The 21,570-nt window shown below is 37.2% G+C and overlaps 3 protein-coding genes across 3 annotated transcripts; 2 read left to right on the top strand and 1 right to left on the bottom strand.

Annotated features, from left to right (window-relative positions):
- LOC114295168 (NADH dehydrogenase [ubiquinone] 1 alpha subcomplex subunit 9, mitochondrial) lies at positions 1-19,814 on the top strand. The gene is given in 11 exon segments (XM_082906583.1): positions 1-332; positions 13,857-13,921; positions 14,899-14,980; positions 15,136-15,224; positions 15,317-15,387; positions 15,958-16,089; positions 17,315-17,431; positions 17,551-17,673; positions 17,764-17,832; positions 19,226-19,346; positions 19,460-19,814. Coding segments are annotated over 11 exon segments (1,266 nt in total). The 5' UTR covers positions 1-120; the 3' UTR covers positions 19,645-19,814.
- LOC145807769 (uncharacterized) lies at positions 3,000-5,383 on the bottom strand. Its single transcript, XM_082906582.1, has 4 exons — positions 4,886-5,383; positions 3,963-4,775; positions 3,747-3,865; positions 3,000-3,654 (listed from the first exon to the last, which is right to left on the bottom strand). The coding sequence occupies exons 1-4, from the start codon at positions 5,340-5,342 to the stop codon at positions 3,190-3,192; spliced, it is 1,854 nt and encodes a 617-aa protein (XP_082762708.1). The 5' UTR covers positions 5,343-5,383; the 3' UTR covers positions 3,000-3,189.
- A 533-nt stretch (positions 19,815-20,347) lies between the features above and the next one.
- On the top strand, positions 20,348-20,758 carry LOC114295175 (uncharacterized). Its single transcript, XM_028239370.2, has one exon. The coding sequence runs from the start codon at positions 20,348-20,350 to the stop codon at positions 20,756-20,758; it is 411 nt and encodes a 136-aa protein (XP_028095171.2).
- Positions 20,759-21,570: the final 812 nt, after the last annotated feature.

The following is a 21,570-nucleotide window of genomic DNA, read 5'->3' as shown; positions in this document are numbered from 1 at the left end:
AAAAACCGACCCAAACAGCGCCTTCAACCACCGGCGCAATAGAAACCCTTGCCATCTGCGCAGTTGTCCCCAGTTCGCAGACCGATCTCTCTCTATGTTCACTCCGACTGAAGAAGAACAATGCAGGTCGTTTCAAGGCAATTAGGGCACCAATCTTTGAAGCTCTCACCTGCAATTTCATCTCTCAACTCCATCTACCAGCTCACAGATCGTAAACTAGTGATCTTGGTTGCAGATTATGGTAACGATCATCCGCGATACGCATCTACCCTTACCACCAAAGGTGTGGGACATCTAGTTCGCAAGGGCACAGGTGGAAGATCATCTGTCAGGTAACTCTTCTTCAAATCTACTCTCGTGTTTCGATTTTTTTTTACGTCATATATGCTGGGTTGGCTTTATTAGAATTGGGTTATGAAATTTTAATTCTCATGATCTTAGATTGGCTTAGGGCATCTCCAACCGTTCATTTATTTTTTCACCAAATCTGAGTAAAAAATAGGTTTTCTCAATTTGATACGGCTTCCTCCAATGGTGAGCATCAAACGACAGAGCATCAAACCTGTTGGTCAATCGGCCGGTCAACCGGTAAGACTAATTGAGGGAAGGGTCGACCGGTTGGTCAACCGATCGGTCGATCGGTAAGACTAAATTTTTTTTTTTAACCTGTTTGAACCTTTCGACCTATTTGAACCTACCTATTTGAAAGGGAATCGGTCCGAACGGTTGGTCAATCGGCCGGTCGACCGGCTGGTTGACCGGTTGGTCTCCCCCAACGGTCACGCACGGTAAAATGGTGAAACTTGGAGCCTGTTCTCACTTTGATGAATTTTTTGTTTCATTCTCATTTTGATACCAATTTGTTAAAACCATTGGAGCTCCAAAAAGTGACTTTTTCATCAAATTTCAAATCTGATGCAAGGTTTGATGAACGGTTGGAGATGGCCTTACTAGTTTAATTTGATAATTTTCGTAAGTCTGTTTTATCCTAAATAATTTTGCAACTATTCCGATTAATTATTATTAATCTGTTTGGTTAATATTCTGGAATAAGTATTAACTGAACTATGAGCCAGTTTTGAAATTACAAATTCTATATGAAAATCCTAAGTGATTCGTGATTAGATCAAGATTAAAATATTTTAATTCCCAATCATTCAAAACACACAATTTAAATCATTAAGCAGTTACGAAAGTGATTTAGATTGCTATTTTCGAAATAAACAATAAATCGACACAAACGATTTTTACGTGAAAAACCACAATTGAAGAACCTTCAATTGTAAATTTGTAATAAAAAATCACGGGCGAAACGCCACTAATCAATCCACTACTGAAGAAAGAAAGATTACAAAGATAACAAACAAATTACCCAACTACTCCAATTTGTCTTCAAATCTTCTGTAACTCTTTCACCAAGCCTTCGTCTCGGAACTGATTAATCTGAACTTGTCGAATCAACGACTACGTACAGAATCAAACTCCTTTGAAACTCCACGTTTGAATCTTCAGAATCCACCGAAAAAGACTACTCTTGTATGTAATTAATCAACCTCCTTGATATGTGTATCTTAGATCATAGGTTACAAACCCTCTCAAATATATCAAAGAAAACTCACCAAAAATTTCAGAAGAAAACCTCAAACAAAACCCTAAGACCCTTAAAGAAGATCTAGAAAAAGTAACCCTAGTATTGAACCAACACACGAATATATAGTAACTAAGATCGCGCGGTCCGCTCGAGCGTGGGAATGCCCGCTCAAGCGGAGACTCCATATTGCATGTTTCATACAAGGTTCACGCTCGAACAGAAGATCCCACGCTCGAGCGTACAATTACAACACCCAGTAGTTTTGCAGACGTAACAAATGCTGTGAGAGTGCAAACCCCGCTCGAGTGTCACTTTCCCCACTCGAGCGGGAAGACAAAAACTGGAAAACTGGAAAATTACAACTTGATTACAACCTTAGTTTTTTTCCATGGAATTTGACAACAAAGGGTCCTAACAATCTCCCCCTTTGTCAAATCTCGGACAAAACCATTCTAAAACAATTTTCCTATCACAATCACCAAGAAAAAACAAACACAAACTAATCCCAAAAACCATGCACTTCTGTAATCAAAGTCTCTAAACAATTCACCTGAAAGAAAAGCAACCACACAAGCCAACCAAAATCTGTGGAACTGTATTAAATAATTGAGAAACATAAACATACTATCCATCCATAAAAAACATACTATTTGCCCATCTATTCAACTGTATCAAGTCAATAACTAAGTATATAAACAAGTATATAAACTGTAAGCAAAAACCAAAAATCTATCTAGTATCAAGTATGAACAGTGTCACGGACATGAACAAACCCCACTCCCTTTTTTTGTCCGGGAGGGATCAAAAATCAAGAAAAATAGAACTAGATATCAAGACTGGACATCAAAGATCATGGAGCGGGTGGCTGTGACTGCATCCGAAGCAGAGACAAGATCTGAGCCAACTGAGAAGAAGACTGGACCACAGACTCCTCAATGCGCCGTGTAGAAGCCTCCAAGGCAAGGAACCGAGCATGAGCAGTAGGCTCGAGATCAGTGAGCCGGGCCTCAAAAATATCCATCCGCCCCTCGAGTCGGTCAAACCATGAAGTAACAGACTGCTCAAAAGACTGAAGCTGGTCACGAATCGTACGAACCGGAGGTGGATGCTCCCCCTCACTAAGAGCACCAGCGGCAACAACGGCGTCATACTCAGCCTCTTCTGCCATAGCAGCAACATCACCTATACCTGCACCAGACCGACCTGCCCAGTGTTTTTAAAGGCTCAAGGCGCACTAAGGCGCCGAAGGTCTCTTGGAGCCTAGGCGCAAGGCTAGGCGCGGGCTTTATTGAAGTAAGGCGCACAGTATTCGTAAAAAATAGAAAAATTAATATAGACTAATCATTCATAGTACTAAGACAATTTTTAAAAAATAAAAAGTAATCAAGATTCAAGACAAAATATAGAATAATTCTCAAAGCCATGAAAGTGCATATTACATAACATTTCAATTTTTAAAGATCAAATAATCCACATTCAATAAAATAAAAACATAAACACTAAACATCTAAAACATAAATATCCAACAAATACTAATATATGTCTTAACACTTAAAAACATCAATATCAAAAGAAAGAGTAGGTTAGGTCGGTGTCAGTCAATCATCATTCTCAGCATCAATGGCAAGCAAACTATCATCTTCTTCTCCATCAGTTGATTTGTATCCCTCAACATCTTCCTCCTCTGTGTCATCTGAGCCCGCTTCCTCTTCATCTATTAATTGAAGTGGAGTCAATGTTGATGATTTAGATATCCTCGGTTGTGCCTTTGAGCGTGAACTTGTTGCTCTACTTGCATGGCTACTTTCTTCTACTCCAGAAGCTCTAGCAACAGTGGCCCACGTCAAGCCATCATCATCATCAAACACAAGCTCATTATCTTCATCTGATTCTCCATCCATCCTCCCAAGCAACCACTCATTGCTTTCATCAATATTTTGCAAAGATATGGGATCAAGAGTGTTGCGCATGTCATACCTAAATCTCAATGTTCTATTGTATTTGACATACACTAAATCATTGAGACGTTGTTGTTCCAATCTATTTCTTTTCTTGCTATGAAGCTGCAATTATTAAAAAGATATTAAATTCTATATAATTAGAATAAAAAATATTTGAATTGAACAAAAAATTAGTTAGAATGTTAAATACTCACATGTTCGAATACACTCCAATTTCGTTCACAACCCGATGAACTACATGTTAGGCTAAGGACTTTTATGGCAAAAGTTTGCAAGTTTGGAGTATAAGAACCATATGATGCCCACCAATCAGCTGTGATAATCCACTAGTTAGAAATAATTGTTACCAAATATTAAGTTTTACTAAAAGTATTACTAAAAATAAATTCTATGAGTCTATAATATATTACCTGGTGCTCTTGTATTTCTTTGCCTAATCGCAACAGACTTGCCAAAAAGACTCTCAGCCTTCATATAAATACTCATCTCATTAGTGATCAAATCTTGAACAGTGACATCCGGGACCAACCTTTGCATGCATTCATAAAACCCATTCATCACTTCATGATCTCTTTGCACCTCTAACGCTTTTGGGTAAAAGAATTCTGGGTTAAGAAAATGTGCAGCTGCATGTAAAGGTCGATGCAATTGAACATCCCATCTTTTGTCAATGATTTCGAAAATTTCATTATACTTCTCTTCTTTATGATCAAATGAACTTGCAATGCATTCTTTTGCCCTATCCATTGCCTCATAAATGTATCCCATGGGAGGTTTCTTCTCGGTATCAACCAATCTAAGCACTTTGACAAGAGGACCCGAGACCTTAAGGGCAAACACAACAGTATTCCAAAATGAAGGCATCAACAAAGTTTGTGCCATTCTTTTACCTTGTGGCTCCTTTGCCCATTTGCTTGAGGTCCAGTCTTCAGAGGTGACCATCTTTCTCAAATTGTTTTTTTGTTGATGCATCCTAGACAAAGTCAAAAAGGCGGTTGCAAATCTAGTTTTTGCAGGCTTGATCAAATTCTTCAAATTTGTAAAGCGCCTCATCATGTTTAGCAACGTAGGCCGATTGTAAATGTAGCCATGTACTGCAATACCTCTTTCAAATGTCTTTTTCAGTCTAGGTATCTTGAAAATGTCTTCTAACATCAAGTCCAAACAATGAGCAGCACATGGTGTCCAATACAAGTGTTCATACTTAGCTTCCAAAAACCTCCCTATAATGTAACAATAATGAAGAATTATTATTTTCAAGTTTTTAAATTTTAAATACAAAACAAACTATGAGTAAACAATTTTGATGTAAGGAATGAGGAAATATTCTTACCCGCCAACACATTAGCTGCAGCACTATCAGTGATAACTTGCACCACATTCTCTTTTCCAACTTTCTCCACAAACTTGTCTAGTAATTCAAATAGCTTTTGCCCATCCTTTGAATAGCTAGAAGCATCAACCGACTCAACAAACATGGTTCTTCTTGGACAATTAACTAAAAAGTTAATCAATGTCCTTCCTCTCTTATCAGTCCAACCATCTGCCATTATGGAACACCCGTATTTTGCACAATCCTCTTTACGATACTTCATCAAATCTTCAGTATGTTTCACTTCTTTTTTGAGTTGGGTAACCCGCACTTCATGGTATGTCGGTGGCTTCATACCAGGACCATATTGGCCAATGGCTTCGATCATTGGTCCAAAACTCTCATAATTTACTGCATTAAAAGGGATGCCAGCATCATACATCCACCTTGCAAATCTTTGTAGTGCTCGAGCTCTCATTTCTTTTTTGTAAGGGTCATTTGCATCAATTTTGATTTGTTTCCCTTTTGCTTGGTCTTTTCAATTTTTCACCACTGATTCAGGATTGGGTGTGAAGTAAACATCCATAGGCCCTTTTCTCTTTGGCGTTTTTGATTGGATTTGGATTTGGATGAACCTTGGCTACTACTTGTCAAGTTGCGGTGTTGATTGACATTGATCTCAACGACATCTTCATCTTCATCTTCCATGTCCATGTCCATGCCATCGAAATCAGGCAACATGTTCATTTCTTCTTTTTGTGTCTTTTTTTTGGACATGAACTCTCTAATCTCTTCTCTTACATGAGAAGGACACTTCGGGCAAGCAGTGACATTCCTATAACCTCCCGCAAGGTGTTGTTTCACCCGATCAACACCTCCATTTGATACTTTACCACAAAAATTACACTCAAACTTGTTTAAATTATTCTCCTCCACCAAATGGGCATATTGCCACGCCGGATCTTTTCTATTACTTTCCGATGTCATTTTCTACTTAGTACTTACTACACAACACAAAAAATAAATAACAATGAATGTAATGCATGTTATGTGATGAATTAATTAATGAATGTAATGTATGAATCAATTTTCTATTTTTTTAATTAATGATGAATTAATTAATTAATGTACATTCCATTACATTTATTCCTATGTTACATTCAATTTTCTATTAATGTATAATGTATGTAATTTAATGTATGTAATGTATGAATTAATTAATGTTATGAATCAATTTTCAATTTTTTTAATTAATGGTGAATTATGTTACATTCAATTTTCTATTAATGTATAATATAATGTATGTAATTTAATGTATGTAATGTATGAATTAATTAATGTTATGAATCAATTTTCAATTTTTTTAATTAATGGTGCATTATGTTACATTCAATTTTCTATTAATGTATAATATAATGTATGTAATTTAATGTATGTAATGTATGAATTAATTAATGTTATGAATCAATTTTCAATTTTTTTAATTAATGGTGAATTATGTTACATTCAATTTTCTATTAATGTATAATGTATGTAATTTAATGTATGTAATGTATGAATTAATTAATGTTATGAATCAATTTTCAATTTTTTTAATTAATGGTGAATTAATTAATTTCAGTATAATGATGAATCAATTTCAGTATAATATAATCATAATAAATGTAAAATATCTATTTTTTTATTTATGTATGTATGAATTAATTAATTAATTATTTGTTTATGTAATAATCAGGGTTATGAAAGTCAAATAATTGAAAAAAAAAATTATTTATTTATTTATCATAATCAATTTATTTATTTATTTATTTATTTATGAATGAATTAATTTATCATAATCAATTAATTAAGTTATTTATGAATTTATTTATCAATTAATTAAGTTATTTATGGATTTATTTATTTATCATAATCAAAAGAAAAGAAAAGAAAAAAAAATAAAAAATAAAAAATAAAAACAGATAACCTTCAACGAAGGTAAAAGAAAAGAAAAAGAAAAAAAAAAAAAAAAAAACAGAGAACCTGCGAAGAAGACGATCGAAGAAGAAGGAGAAGGGGAGAGAGTCGATCTGCGAAGCCCAGACGTTGTCGATCGAAGTTGAACTCGAGCCTGCGAAGTCGATCTCGAACCTGCGAAGTCGAACCTGCGAGAAGTCGATCGAAGTCGAGTCGCGAGAAGTCGAGTCGCAGACTTCTTTTTTGGAACACAGGTTCGTAATCGATCGATTAGGGTTCGTATTTGTCTCATATGCTACATGGGTCGTAATCCTCTGTGATTACGAGCCATTCGAAAGGTTATCTGAGTCGTTAGATCAGATCTACGACTTGAACACTGAGTCGCGCCTAGGCGATCGACTTGCGCCTCTCTCGCCTTGATCAAGTCGCGTCTAAGGCGAGCGCCTGGTTCAATCTGCCTCGCCTGGTACCTGTACAGGCGCAGATACTGAGCCTCGACTCGCCTTGCGCCTAGGCGTGCGCCTAGGCGCGCCTTTGACAACACTGGACCTGCCCCAGTAGAAACCCCCCGAATGTGAGAGACTGACTTTGAGAGACAGTCTTTTTGATAAAGGGTCGGGTAGGAGAACCAAACTCATCCTCATCAAAAGACGGGACCTCAAACTTGGCGAGAAGCCGGTTGATTAGGCACCCGTAAGGTAAACCAAGGTTATTGCGCTCATATGCTGCAACCATTTTCTGGATGATCAATGTGGCAAGATCAATGGAGCGATTTTGAGCGAGACACTGGAGGACAAACCCTTGGTCCTGGTTGATTTCGGAATTATGGGTGGTGACGATAACATTTGCACACACAATGAGGTTAAGCAACCTAAGCTGAGGGAGAAGCTCATTTTGTTTGATTAAGGAACCGGAGGGCCAAGGACGAGGGAAACCACATAAGGCATGGGCAACCTCATTGAAGTCACAAGTTGGGCGCACTGGAAAAGGATAAAAAATGAGGAATACTTTACTAATCCCTAACAACTCTCGAAGAAGATCAGTGGTAACAGTAATTGATTTTGACCTGACCCAAGTCTTGAAGGATGGACCAATATCATCAAGACTTTCCATGTTATAATAAAATTCTCGCACCCAAGTTAGGTTTTGAGAACTAGAAAATAAAAAGACATTATCCCCACCCAAGGGATCAAAAAGTGAATGGATAGGGATAGACTCGAATGTGTTGGGTTGAACATTACGTTCAAGATGAATGGTTCGGGTTGGATAAGACTCGTGAAACAACTTGGCTTTCTCAGCCGAGGGAAATCGGTCAGAGTTAAATGTAGGGCGAGGGGCAGTAGACTTCCGTCTCTTGACTACAGCAAGACAAAGAAACAAAACCAAAACACACAACCCCTAACCCAAAACAAAAATAAACCAAAAGAGAAAACACAAAACATTAGTAGCACAGTTTGATATAGCAACATGAGTCAAGTAGATAAGACTAGGATGCAACAATGTTGTCTCAAGAGAACCAAATATTTCAAATATGAATCAAGGTGAGCATGAAAATCAGAGAAACAATCAACAAGAGAAGACCTTAACTCATCTCAAAGTGCCAAAGACTCACTTAACACAGACCAAGAGACACTCGATTAAACAAACCCAATCAAAATGAACACTAGGAAACAAAAAATGACAGAAAGACTATAAAAAAAAAAACGAAAAAAAACAGAGGAGAAAGCGATGAGAGACATACCTTAGGTGTGCAAACACACTGAAATCACCAAAGAAGACACCAAGGAAGAGCAGTGGACTGAATCGCCAAGGTGCCCTAGGAGAGAGAATGAAACTTGGAGAAAAAAATGAACTGAAGAGTCGAGGGAGGGAGTTTTAAACCAAACCAGTCCGCTCGAGTGAGAGTATGGACGCTCGAGCGTGATCCAAAACACGCGTGGATACGCTCGAGCTCGAAAACAGACGCTCGAGCGCCAAAACAACCCTCGCAGAACTGTAAAACAAGGCACAAAATGCTGCAAGATTGAAATCAACGCTCGAGCGTGAGATCTGCCGCTCGAGCGGGGACAGAACACCTCCAAACCAATTTTGTTTTTTTTGTTTTTTTTTTTTATTAAAATAAAGAACGACTCAACCGAAAAAAAAAATGCCCTGTAAACAGCGAGGAGGATAATTGAACTATAACACTCAAATAAGATTATCCATCACCCATGAATCCTGAAAACTTGTACAGTAAAACAAAATATGAATCATAAGATCATGAACAAGTCAGATAGAATTTAATCAATGAGCATAAACAACATGAGAATGCATAACTCAAAAACACACATGAGAGCTCACGAAAATAATGTGTGTGTGTTCAATCCTTGAGAGCCACAAAGCTAGAGTTAATCCTTGTAGTGATCGGATGGTTGGACCTCCGACAAGAGTAACTGAACATCACAGAGAAAAGTCAAACCACTGGGAATCACGGGGTATTTGTTGAGTAAATGCGGAGACTCCCCCTCAATAAATGATTTTTCTTTTTTTATTTAATTTTTCTTTCTTGTGGGCACTCACTGGTGGCATTCACGCTCAAGAGTATGGATACCAAACCAGAGAAGAATGAAATAAAAAAGGATGGCCTGGTTGGTGTCTCTGAGGTAGCCTTTTCCTAATGTCCGGATTTCAATGAACTGAGAGAGAAACCATAGAAGTGAAAAAAAGATGGTAGATGGTTAAGAGACTCAACATCACCCAGGATATACTAGTATAGGTCAATTCCTCTGAAAAAATACAAGAAACACTGTTAGTGGTCCATAGAGAACTTTGATCACTTGTGCAGAAACCCCTGCAACAGTTTATCTCAAGGATGTGTACAGAACATGGTTGTTAAAATCGCGATCTGGATCGTACGATCCTACGATCCTACTTTGCCAAAACAATCCAGATCGTTATAGGATCGATGTTATAACAGGATCGCAAGTAGGATCGTGTAGGATCGCATGGGATCGTGTAGGATCGTATGAGATCGTATAGGATCATAGGTAGGATCGTAAGTAGGATCATAGATTTTATGATTTTTTACCTTATTTTTAATATGTATCATTTTAATTTTAATTTTTATCTTTTTTTTAATAGAAAGTAGGATCTTACGATCATCGATCCGATCCTACGATCCAATCTACCAGACCCTCTCACCGATCCTACTTAGGATTTCGATTTTAACAACCTTGGTACAGAATGAGATCATGAAGTAAATGAGTATGGGCATTCAGAATGAGCTATGAACAAAGAAGAATGAGATCTTGTAAGCAGCATGAGCAGTGTTCATATTCATTTTTGATGCAAAGATAACAGGAATCAATGACATTGAGATTATGATGTCCAAGTATACAGAAAGCCAACCACTCACACCCACTTGAAAAAAAACAAAAAACACCCTAGTTACTGAGCACCACACACAAGGTCTTTCTAAGAAACTCAAACCAAAGAAGATCAAGGGGTTTTGTAAAAATATCAGTTTTTTTATGCTCAGTGGGCACATGTTCAAGAGCAACAAGGCCTTCTTCCATTAACTCTCGAATAAAGTGATGACGGATGTCAATGTGTTTGGTGCGAGAGTGTTGGACAGGATTTTTTGAAATGTTTATGGCACTTGTGTTATCACAGAAAAAAGTGAGAGTGTTCTGTTCTATCCCATAGTCATGAAGCATTTGCTTCATCCACAACATTTGTGCACAACAACTCCCAGCATTTGTGTTTTGGTTTTGTTTCTTTGTCTTGCTTTAGTCATGTCTACTTTTAAGAGACGAAAGTCTACTGCCTCTCGCCCTACATTTAACTCTGACCGATTTCTCTCGTTTGAGAAAGCCAAGTTGTTTCGCGAGTCTTATCCAGCCTGAACCATTCATCTTGAACGTAATGTTCAACCCAACACATTCGAGTCTATCCCTATCCGTTCACTTTTCGATCCCTTGGGTAGGGATAATGTCCTTTTATTTTTTGGTTCTCAAAACCTAACTTGGGTGCGAGAATTTTATTGTAACATGGAAAGTCTTGATGATATTGGTCCATCCTTCAAGACTTGGGTCAGGTCAAAGTCAATTACTGTTACCACTGATCTTATTCGAGAGTTGTTAGGGATTAGTGAAGTATTCCCCATCTTTTATCCTTTTCCAGTGCGCCCAACTTGTGACTTCAATGAGGTTGCCCATGCCTTATGTGGTTTCCCTCATCCTTGGCCCTCCGGTTCCTTAATCAAACAAAATGAGCTTCTCCCTCAGTTTAGGTTGCTTAACCTCGTTGTGTGTGCAAATGTTATCGTCACCACCCATAGTTCCGAAATCAACCAGGACCAAGGGTTTGTCCTCCAGTGTCTCGCTCAAAATCGCTCCATTGATCTTGCCACATTGATCATCCAGAAAATGGTTACAGCATATGAGCGCAATAACCTTGGTTTACCTTACGGGTGCCTAATCAACCGGCTTCTCGCCAAGTTTGAGGTCCCGTCTTTTGATGAGGATGAGTTTGGTTCTCCTACCCGACCCTTTACCAAAAAGACTGTCTCTCAAAGTCAATCTCATATTCGGGGGGTTTCTACTGGGGCAGGTTGGTCTGGTGCAGGTACAGGTGATGCTGCTGCTATGGCAAAAGAGGCTGAGTATGATGCCGCTTCGGTGGTGCTTTCGGTGAGAGGGAGCAGCCACCTCCGGTTCGTACGACTCGTGGCCAGCTTCAGTCTTTTAAGCAGTCTGTTACTTCACAGTTTGACTGACTCGAGAGGCAGATGGATATTTTTGAGGCTCGGCTCACTGATCTCGAGACTACTGTTGATGCCTGGTTCCTTGCCTTAGAGGCTTCTACACGGCGCATTGAGGAGTCTGTGGTCCAGTCTTCTTCTCAGTTGGCTCAGATCCTGTCTCTGCTTCGAATGCAGTCACAGCCACCCGCTCCATGATCTTTGATGTCCAGTTCTGTTTTTCTTGATTTTTAATCCCTCCCGGACAAAAAAGGGGAGTGGGGTTTGTTCATATCCTTGATACTGTTCATACTTGATAGATTTTTGATTTTTGCTTACAGTTTATATACTTGGTTATTGACTTAATACAGTTGGATAGATGGGTATATAGTATGTTTTTTATGGATGGATAGTATGTTTATGTTTCTTAGTTATTTAATACAGTTCCATAGATTTTGGTTGGCTTGTGTGGTTGCTTTTCTTTCAAATTTTTTTTAAACTGTTTAGTAAACATAGCCGTCATCTCAGACTCTAAATCAAACTCAGTCTTCGGAGTTTTTGCAGTCTTATGAGCACTAGTAAAAGCCACACTATCTTTTTGTTTTTTCTTAGAAATCTGGTGGACTTCATAAGTCTGCAAGTTTTCAACCAACTAATCAAGCTTGAGGGTATCAACATTCTGAGCCTCCTCAATGGCTGTCACTTTTGATTGGAACCTCTCGGTTAAAGACCTCAAAATTTTTCCAACAACTTTAGCTTCAGGGATTTTTTCACCGAGTGCACTAAGTTTTACATAGAAATCATCAAACGTCTCATCATCACGCATAAAAAGGGTTTCAAAGGCAAAGGTGAGACGTTGAAGTTTTGACCTTTTGACAGAAGTAGTACCTTCGTGAATTGTTTCAAGAATGTCCCAAGCCTCTTTTGCTACCTCACACGTGCAGATACGACGAAACTCTTCAGATGTGACGGAGCAAAAAAAGGGAATTGAGAACCTTGCTGTTCCAACTCGAATTTTGATAATCGGTTGTGTCCCATTTATCAAGAGGTTTGGGAATCTCAATACCATCAATGGTGACAGTAGGTTTACTCCACCCATAGAGCACACAGTGCCAAACTTTCTCATCGATGGATTTTAAAAACGCTCTCATACGAGCTTTCCAATAAGAATGGTTTGTACCATCGAGTAACAGAGGTTTATGGGTCGAGTTACCTTCACGAATTGAATCCATATCACCAATCACACAAAATCACACTCCTATAGTTTTGATAAAAAACAAAGAGTGACCTACTCTAATACCAATTAAAAATCCTAAGTGATTCGTGATTAGATCAAGATTAAAATATTTTAATTCCCAATCATTTAAAACACACAATCTAAATCATCAAGCACTTACGAAAGTGATTTAGATTGTTGTTTTCGAAATAAACAATAAATCGACACAAACGATTTTTACGTGAAAAAACCACAATTGAAGAACCTTCAATTGTAATAAAAAACCACGGGCGAAATGTCACTAATCAATCCACTACTAAAGAAAGAAAGATTACAATGATGACAAACAAATTACCCAACTACTCCAATTTGTCTTCAAATCTTCTGTAACTCTTTCACCAAGCCTTCGTCTCGGAATTGATTAATCTGAAGTTGAATCCACAACTTCACTTGTCGAATCAACGACTACGTACAGAATCAAACTCCGTTGAAACTTCACGTTTGAATCTTCGGAATCCACTGAAGAAGACTATTCTTGTATGTAATCAATCAACCTCCTTGATATGTGTATCTTAGATCATAGGTTACAAACCCTCTCAAATATATCAAAGAAAACTCACCAAAAACTTCAGAAGAAAACCTCAAACAAAACCCTAAGACCCTTAAAGAAGATCTAGGAAAAGTAACCCTAGTATTGAACCAACACACAAATATATAGTAACTGAGATCGCGTGGTCCGCTCGAGCATGGGAATTCCCGCTCGAGCGGAGACTCCATATTGCGTGTTTCATACAGGATTCACGCTCGAGCGGAAGATCCCATGCTTGAGCGTACAATCACAACACCCAGTAGTTTTGCAGACGTAACAGATGTTGTGAGAGTGCAAACCCCGCTCGAGCGTCACTTTCCTCACTCGAGCGGGAAGACAAAAACTAGAAAACTGGAAAATTACAACCTTAGTTTTTTTCCATGGAATTTGACAACAAAGGGTCCTAACACTATATATCTGTATATCTATATATTTTTGGAACTAATCCAAATTCTATAGTTGTGAACTTAAATTGGATTCTTATATAATTTGAAAGTGTTCTGTCTGGCAGTGGCGTCGTCGCTACAGTTTTTGGAGCTACTGGGTTTCTTGGGTGCTATGTTGTGCAACAACTTGGTGAGTTGGATCGTTAACTAACTCTTTCAATTTACATAATTTTTCTTCCCATTATATTATATTCAAGAGTCCCTAACTGTATCTCATGTTTGGGCTCAAGTTAATAAAATAACGTCTCTTGGCAAAATTTGTGACACAATAAATAAAATGGAGTTTTCTCTTTATAAAGATTGTAGACACATAAACTGAGGTTTTATGGAAGGCATATGCATTGGTTGCTTGGTAATCCCCATACCAATTTGGTAGAACAGATGAAAGTTGGCGTTTGCAGTAATCGAGACTTAAAAGAGGAAGGACAGTTTTGAAGTAACTGAAAAATATGAAGATAACAAGAAGACTTTGAAGTAAAGGTGGAAGTGATCTCTCTCTCTCTCTCTCTCTCTAGAATTGGGTAAGCAGTCATCTTCTCTTTTATTTGTTTGAGGAAAAAAAATCAAGTTCTGCCGCATGAAGAAGGGAGAGGCTGGTAAAAATGGTGGGATAAAGAGTGATTTAGCAGCACATCTTCTTGGTCAATACGGAATACAAATTTGCAGAACTGGTGCCCAAACAATTATAGTTTTGTTATGTTAATTGCTAAAGGTGGTGCACTTGTCAACCGATGAAAACTCATGTAAGGAGGAGAAAGTGTAGCAGATGGGGAAAGAAAAGAGAGGCATGTTGAGTAGTAGGAAGAGAGAAAAAAGGAGGGAGTATATAATTGCTTACTCTCTTTGCACAAAATACGAATAATATTAATTGTTACCTTTCAAGTTCCAACTATATTTGGCTATAATTTTTATTTATTTATTAATTTGTAGTTGTTTAGACAAATCAGATATTTTCTAACTGAAGACCATGCAGGAAAACCACCTTCTTGCTTGATTAAATAGTATGAATTTGCTATATTCATTATCAAAAAAATATTCTTATCCTGAATTTGTTTTCTTGAAAATATATGTTTTTAATCCAAATTGATGCTTATACTTTATTTTCAGCTAAAATGGGTTCTCAAGTGTTGGTTCCTTTTCGAGGTTCTGAAGATGCTCATCGTCATCTCAAATTGATGGGTGATTTGGGACAGGTAAAATGGAACATGACTTGCTATTCACACACGCACACGAAAGAGAAAAACAAAAACAAAAATATGAGGTACAGGTTTGTTTGATTGGGTGGATGTTGTATGCAGTGCCATTCATTGTTTACTTGAATTCAGTCCTTCTCACACTTATTTTGCAAATAGTTCCGATGAAATACAACCCAAGAGATGAAAATTCAATCAAGGCTGTAATGGCAAAGGCTAATGTTGTTATTAATCTTATTGGTATGCAATCTTAAGCTGCCACTAGACCTATCAATACCATATTCTTTTGTTGCATTGAAACATTTTTTACTTATCAACTTCCTTTTTGGTAGGAAGGGAATATGAGACTCGCAATTATAGCTTTGAGGAAGTGAACCAATATATGGCTGAGTAGCTTGCAGTGGTAGATTCTCTCTCTCTCTCTCTCTCTCTCCCCCCATAAATGATTTTCCTTACAACAATGATAGGTTGTGTATGCCAAATATGAAAATGCCAAATACACCCATTACAGTCTGAACTATGGTCTATGTTGAGGCCTAAATGGCTAAGACTGACAACCAATTAGGAGATATTTAATTGATTTTTATTTTTGAGAGCAAATTGCCAGACTCTAAGGAGAGATGTCAACCTCATATATGAAATTGATTAACGTGTAGAAGTAAATTTAACATTTGACGTGGTTGTTTGAAACAAAAGAGGCTAGATTATGGAAATAAAGGAGACCTCACTAACCTAATATGTAAGGTTTATTGCCCACATGATTAATAAGGGAGAAAAAAGATTTGAATAAGACAAAGAACCTTTTTTTATCTTGATCAATTTCCGTAACCATCATGACTTGCAGGGTAGTAACAACTCTGAAACATTTGTGACATGCACTGTACCATACCATCACATAATTACTGAAATTACTAACCGTCTCTCCTGGGAGCATCTGCTGTATTTAAGGTTTCAAATTATGTTGTGTTTGCAGATTGCTAAGGAACATGGTGGTATCATGAGATTTATACAAGTTTCTTGCTTAGGGGCTTCTTCATCATCTCCATCCAGAATGTTAAGAGCTAAAGCTGCTGCTGAGGAGGCTATCATGCGAGAAATACCAGAGGTAAGGTTATGCCCGTGGTCTTTTTAGTAAGTAAAGTTTTATTTATTTATTTATTTTTAAGGCTAGCTGATGATTTTGTTTTGAAAATTTATCTTGTAGTTGTCTTACTTATTGGTAACAAATATGAACCAAAGTTGTACGCTCTTTAATGCTGGGTGCAATGTAGCCTTTGATCTCAATCTTGCTTTCTTGTGATTTTTTAGTTGGAAAATCATTATCATTACTAAGATCATGACACCATTTATGCAAATGTGAGGCATTGCTCTATATCAGAAAAGTGGTTATGGAGACAAGAAGAAGGCAATGCAGCCTTAATGATGTGGCAATGCTTGAACTTTTATGTAAGATTTTGAGTATCAAACTTTTTAACCTAACTCTGAGAGATAAGACTGTCAGTTCTAATATCTTGATGAATTTCACCTTTAATTTTGTTCACAAGTCTGTAATGTTGTCAAATGGCCAAGGTTGCACACAGCACATGTTTATTTTTTTGTGGCCTTGCATATTTGTATAATTTGAAGAGGTACTAATTCATGCATTTTGCAACTCCGGGAGAAAAAGAATTATAATATATATTGTTATTTTTTCTTTCGAGATAGGAAACGATACAGATTGTGTTAAAAATAAAGAAGAACCATGAAGTAGAATCAGGTTTCTAATTTGTGGATCTAGGAATCTTTTTATGAAGCTTGTAAACCAAATATTGTTGCAGTTCAGAAACAAGGCAAGAAGGAACCAACAGATCAAGTCTAGTCCAACTCCAACCAACCACAAACTTTAAAATGTCCACAATCAAATGTTTTTGGATTTTCAAAGTCCAAACCATTGCTTCCCAATGAACTTGGAGCAGAAATAAGATTTCTGCTTTAATAGTGAACACCACCTGTTTTTTTTTTTTTTAAAGAAAAAGGTAAGTTAGACCTTGTTTGTGTTGATCTTTGGAACCTCATCCAAATTGTCTTTGGGATATGGGTGATATACTGATTGAGAACTTACTCTTACATGATATAGAATAGGGAAATGCTATCACATTGAGGGTGAAGTTTCTTTATGGTTTCATGTTGTCACTCGATAATATATCCCTATAAAGTGCTCATGTTAACTGCAATGGTTTTATTTTATTTGAAATGATGCAGGGTTCAATATCTCTATTTTACACCTTTCCATTTTTTAATGTTATTGCCTTCTTTTCAGAGGAGACTTACTGATATAGTTCTGCCTTCAGGCCACAATATTGAGACCTGCAGTAATGATTGGTACAGAAGATAGGATCCTAAATCGGTGGGCGCAGTTTGCAAAAAACTACGGCTTCCTTCCACTCATTGGGGATGGATCCACCAAGTATCTCTTCAAATCTATTAACTGAAAATTCGTTGAAATATAAATGTGATATGGGATAATAGGAAACTTCAGCTCTGTCCAAATCTTGTGGATATTTTTCTGAAGGGATTGTATTGCCGTATTCAACCTGTATATGTTGTTGATGTCGCATCTGCAATTGTTACGGCCTTAAATGACGATTGCACCAGCATGGGGAAAGTGTTTGAACTTGGTGGACCAGAAGTCTTCACTGTGCATGAACTGGTAATTTCTCTGCCTATCTCCTAATCTTTTCGTTTTCGCACCAAAGTTGTCAGGTGGAGTGGATTTTAACGATTTTCAAGGGTGCTGCAGGCAGAGCTTATGTATGACATGATTCGTGAATGGCCTCGCTATGTGAAAGTTCCTTTTCCCATTGCTAAGGTAGGGAGTAATCAGACACTATATGAATTATGTGTTGGTCTCTATGAACTTACGTTGTTTTCGTCATTGTCACTCGACTCTACAACTCAGTCATATGTTTTTTTTTTTTGTTAAATAACACAAACTCATTCTTATGTTCTCAGTTATTTGGAAATTGTAAGGAAATTTGTTTAGCCTATCTGTGATTTGAGGATAATTTCTTCTATCAACTCATAGGTTTCTTGTGAAGTCCCCTACGTAGGATTGCAAAATTAAGGATTTTTTTTCAAGAAGGTTGTATCCTGGGTTTTTTTCTATTAAATTAAATGTATAGATATTTCTTATGTGAACATATAATTTGGCAAAATTTTCATTTTATGTTATTGTTAAATAGGAAAAAAAAATAATGTACCTAAGATATGAACATGTGTAAGTATAACAGAACTTGAAGATGAGGGGCTCGTTTGGTTTGATTTTCTGAAAAAATTTTGGGAAATTTTCTCTACAAACAAGTTTTCAAAAATAATCAAACCAAACAAATTTTCCCAAAAAAATTTCTCAAAACTTGTAAACCAAACAAGTTTTCCAAACAAATCTCTCTCTCACACATATCAAATCAATCACTTTTTCCAAAACTCTATCTCAAAATAATTTTCCAAAACATCTTTTAAAAAAAACCAAACCAAACATGTTTTCGTACTTTTTATCTCTAAAACACATCTCTCAAACACAAACCAAACATACCCGAGATGTTTGGTACTCGCAGTGCATTTATGGGCTCCATTGTTCAGCCCAAAACTGCTGCAATTACATTTCTTTCTATTTATCAGGTTCGTGACAAGTCAATCCTGACATCAGATGCAGTATTCAACTCAACATCCTTTTCCTTTATATGCAAAGTAACTCGTCAGAAACTGATGTGCTTTTTATTAGCACTTTGGAGGATCTTTTATTGCTTTACAAACTGAAAGCCACCTCAATTTTTTCCTTATTACGTATACTTAATTAATACACACACGTGCGCGCGCGCGCACACACACACACACACACACACATATATATCAAATATTGTCCTATTTGCTTTAAGTTTTCAAAGGATGATCTGTTCCCCAAAGGTTGGGGTCCGCCCAAGTCACTTTCCTGCAGTGCCAGTAAAAAAAAAAAAAGCATTCCTAATAGTTGCATGCATACGCGTCTTTGTGCATGTGTACGTACTGAAAAGTGTTTTCTCTAGTAAGTGTGTTATGGTATTGTTCATCAGCAAAGTCTACTTTCGTTTTAGGTGGTTTCATCTTTCTCTCCGTGGTCATATGAGTGTTGGTACAGGCTTCAGGTATAGCACCATCAGGTGACTAACTTTAAGTGTTGATTTTTTAATTTTCTATTTATTTCATGTTGGTCTTACTGATTTCAGGCGATTGCAATGCCTCGGGAGATGTTTCTCAATAAAGTTTCCTTTCCGCTGCCCACTCCTACCATATTGAATTTAGATGAAATGAATGCCCTTACTCAAGATACAGTTGTGTCACCAGATGGTTTGTGCAATAAATTTCAAGCGCTAAACTCCGTCATTATTTTTTTCAATGACATTTCTGTAATTTTTGTATGTAGGCATTTACACCTCTGATTTCTCTAGTGGGTTTTGCAGCCTTAACTTTTGATGATCTCAGTATTATGCCGCATAAGCTGAAGGGATATCCTGTTGAGTTTCTTATCCAATACCGTAAGGGTGGGCCACAATATGGCTCGACTGTCAGCAAAAACGTTATCTCCAGCTGCATGGCCATCAAAGTCATCGGTTCTTTAATTTTGAACGTGTTTTTCCAATTTTGACACCTTCAAATGTATCCCTCAATTTCATTATACAAAAATAATTGCTATTGCAAAGCTTCTGCTTCGATATATTCATGATTTATGAGAAAATATTTTGTTATCTTAACAATGCTGTTAATTAATTTCTTAGATCTGTGATTAATTTATATGATAACAGCAACCTTAATTTCCATATTGATTTATTTTTTTTTTGGAAAAATTTCCATATTGATTGATGAGCGAGTCTTTTAACCATAGGTTTCCAGAGAGTGGTTTTTGTTGACACATGTAATGAATAAAGGAGGGTCCTTCAATGATTGCATTGTACAATTTTGAGAATACTCTGATCACTTCTTGTTCTACTAAAGGGCAGTATTTGGCCTGCTTGTCTAGCCTTGGTTTTAATACAAGTGAAGGAACAAAATTTGTATTTATGCATGGTTTGGAATGGAGTACCCATCTGTTTGCGCTTTTTATTTACTTATTTTTTCTTGACCGAGTGGACTACCCATATGTTTGTTTGATGGGTAGGTTCTACAGTGATTCCTTCCAGTTGGATTTTGAGGCAGACCTATGGCTTTTGTAGCCAACCCTGGATTATGATGGAGAAGAGTGTTGATTAAGTCATTCCAAAGGAATTTTACTTTGCTTGTAGTTAAAGAAAAGTACACATTACTGATGGAGTATTCAAAGAATCAAGCTGTGCGAAGTGGGAAAGTCCACAATGAAAAACTTCTGGGGATGCAAACAAGAGGAAGAAGCTGCAACTATCAATCTATTGAAATTAATCAGTCATCTCATGTCCGGACAAAGCGGCTATGGATCTTTTGAACGTGTCAATCTAGAAGGAAAGAATGTTGGTGCAGCAATGATCAACCGCCGTGGCACTTCTGGTGAGTCACCCAATTGTTGTAATATAAACATTTACATAAACAACAATATTCAGGGGGTGAACAACTCGGTTCTGGTTGGTAGTGAGGTAAAAATGGGAGACCCCGGTGTGTGCTTGTCTCTGAGTGATGTGAAGCTGGGTAAGGCATTTCTGGAGCCAAAAAAGAAGAGTTCTAACCTTGGGTTTTATGGGATGCTTCTATTAGTGGCCATTGCTATTTTCTTGTTGCGATCGTTGTTTTAGCATTAGATCTGTAGATTCAGATCTTATCAAGCCAATTGCCAAAACAGATTCAAAGGTCAGGCCGAATTATCCTATTTTGTTGCTCACAATTATCATTTTCCTTTAAAATTTTGGATTTCTCTTTTGACGGGCATCCTATTTTGTTACCCACAATTATCGTAGAACGATTTTTGTTGAGTGCGACACTTCAATCTGCATTTCCATATTGTAATGAGCCGATGGGTTTTAAAATGTATTGAAGTTTCATCTTTTCAATTAGACTCAAATGAGCTTCAGTCTAACTGCTATTTAATACCTTGGATTTTGTCTAAGATAAGTTTATGAGTAGATTTTTAATTTATATTAAAACTTTGTTTATAATAACGAGTCAAATGAGTTGAGCATGCATATTTTGATTCATTTTAAAGCAATAATGGCAACATCCATGGTGTTGTGTTTGGAAAGAGATGGATCTCTGTCTGGGGACATATGATTTCTGTGGTCATTTTTCTTCGGAGTCCCACAGATGTCGGGTAGTGAGGAAGAAAGGATCCTTTCTCCGGCGTCCCATAGTTTTCCATCGTTTTAACACATAGTGCACAAGTTTGTCTTGTTAGTCTTGAAATTGAGTTATACATACTATGACAGTTATACACTTGTAATGAAACACCTAATCATCTAAACTAAACCAAATGGTAAAAGAATTTTGAAGCTTGCCTTCCTTCTTCTCCAATTGGGTGGGCAAACGTGCTGCAAGTAATTAGACAATAATGCATGGTATGTTTGGGGGGTTGTTGGGGTTGAGAATTGACAAGGAAGGTGCGGTGGAGTGG

This window comes from Camellia sinensis, chromosome 14 (assembly GCF_055761805.1).
Source record: "Camellia sinensis isolate YWXY chromosome 14, ASM5576180v1, whole genome shotgun sequence".
Taxonomy (NCBI): domain Eukaryota; kingdom Viridiplantae; phylum Streptophyta; class Magnoliopsida; order Ericales; family Theaceae; genus Camellia; species Camellia sinensis.
Note: the sequence above shows the minus strand (reverse complement) of the source record. Positions and strands in the feature narration are given on the sequence as shown.

Coding starts and splice junctions, on each gene's coding strand:
- LOC145807769 (XM_082906582.1), bottom strand. CDS start 5,342: ATGAGAGCTCGAGCACTACAAAGATTTGCAAGGTGGATGTATGATGCT. Junction 3,866..3,962: donor AAGAAATACAAGAGCACCAG/GTAATATATTAT, acceptor GGATTATCACAG/CTGATTGGTGGGCATCATAT. Junction 3,655..3,746: donor ATTGGAGTGTATTCGAACAT/GTGAGTATTTAA, acceptor TAATAATTGCAG/CTTCATAGCAAGAAAAGAAA.
- LOC114295175 (XM_028239370.2), top strand. CDS start 20,348: ATGAAAAACTTCTGGGGATGCAAACAAGAGGAAGAAGCTGCAACTATC.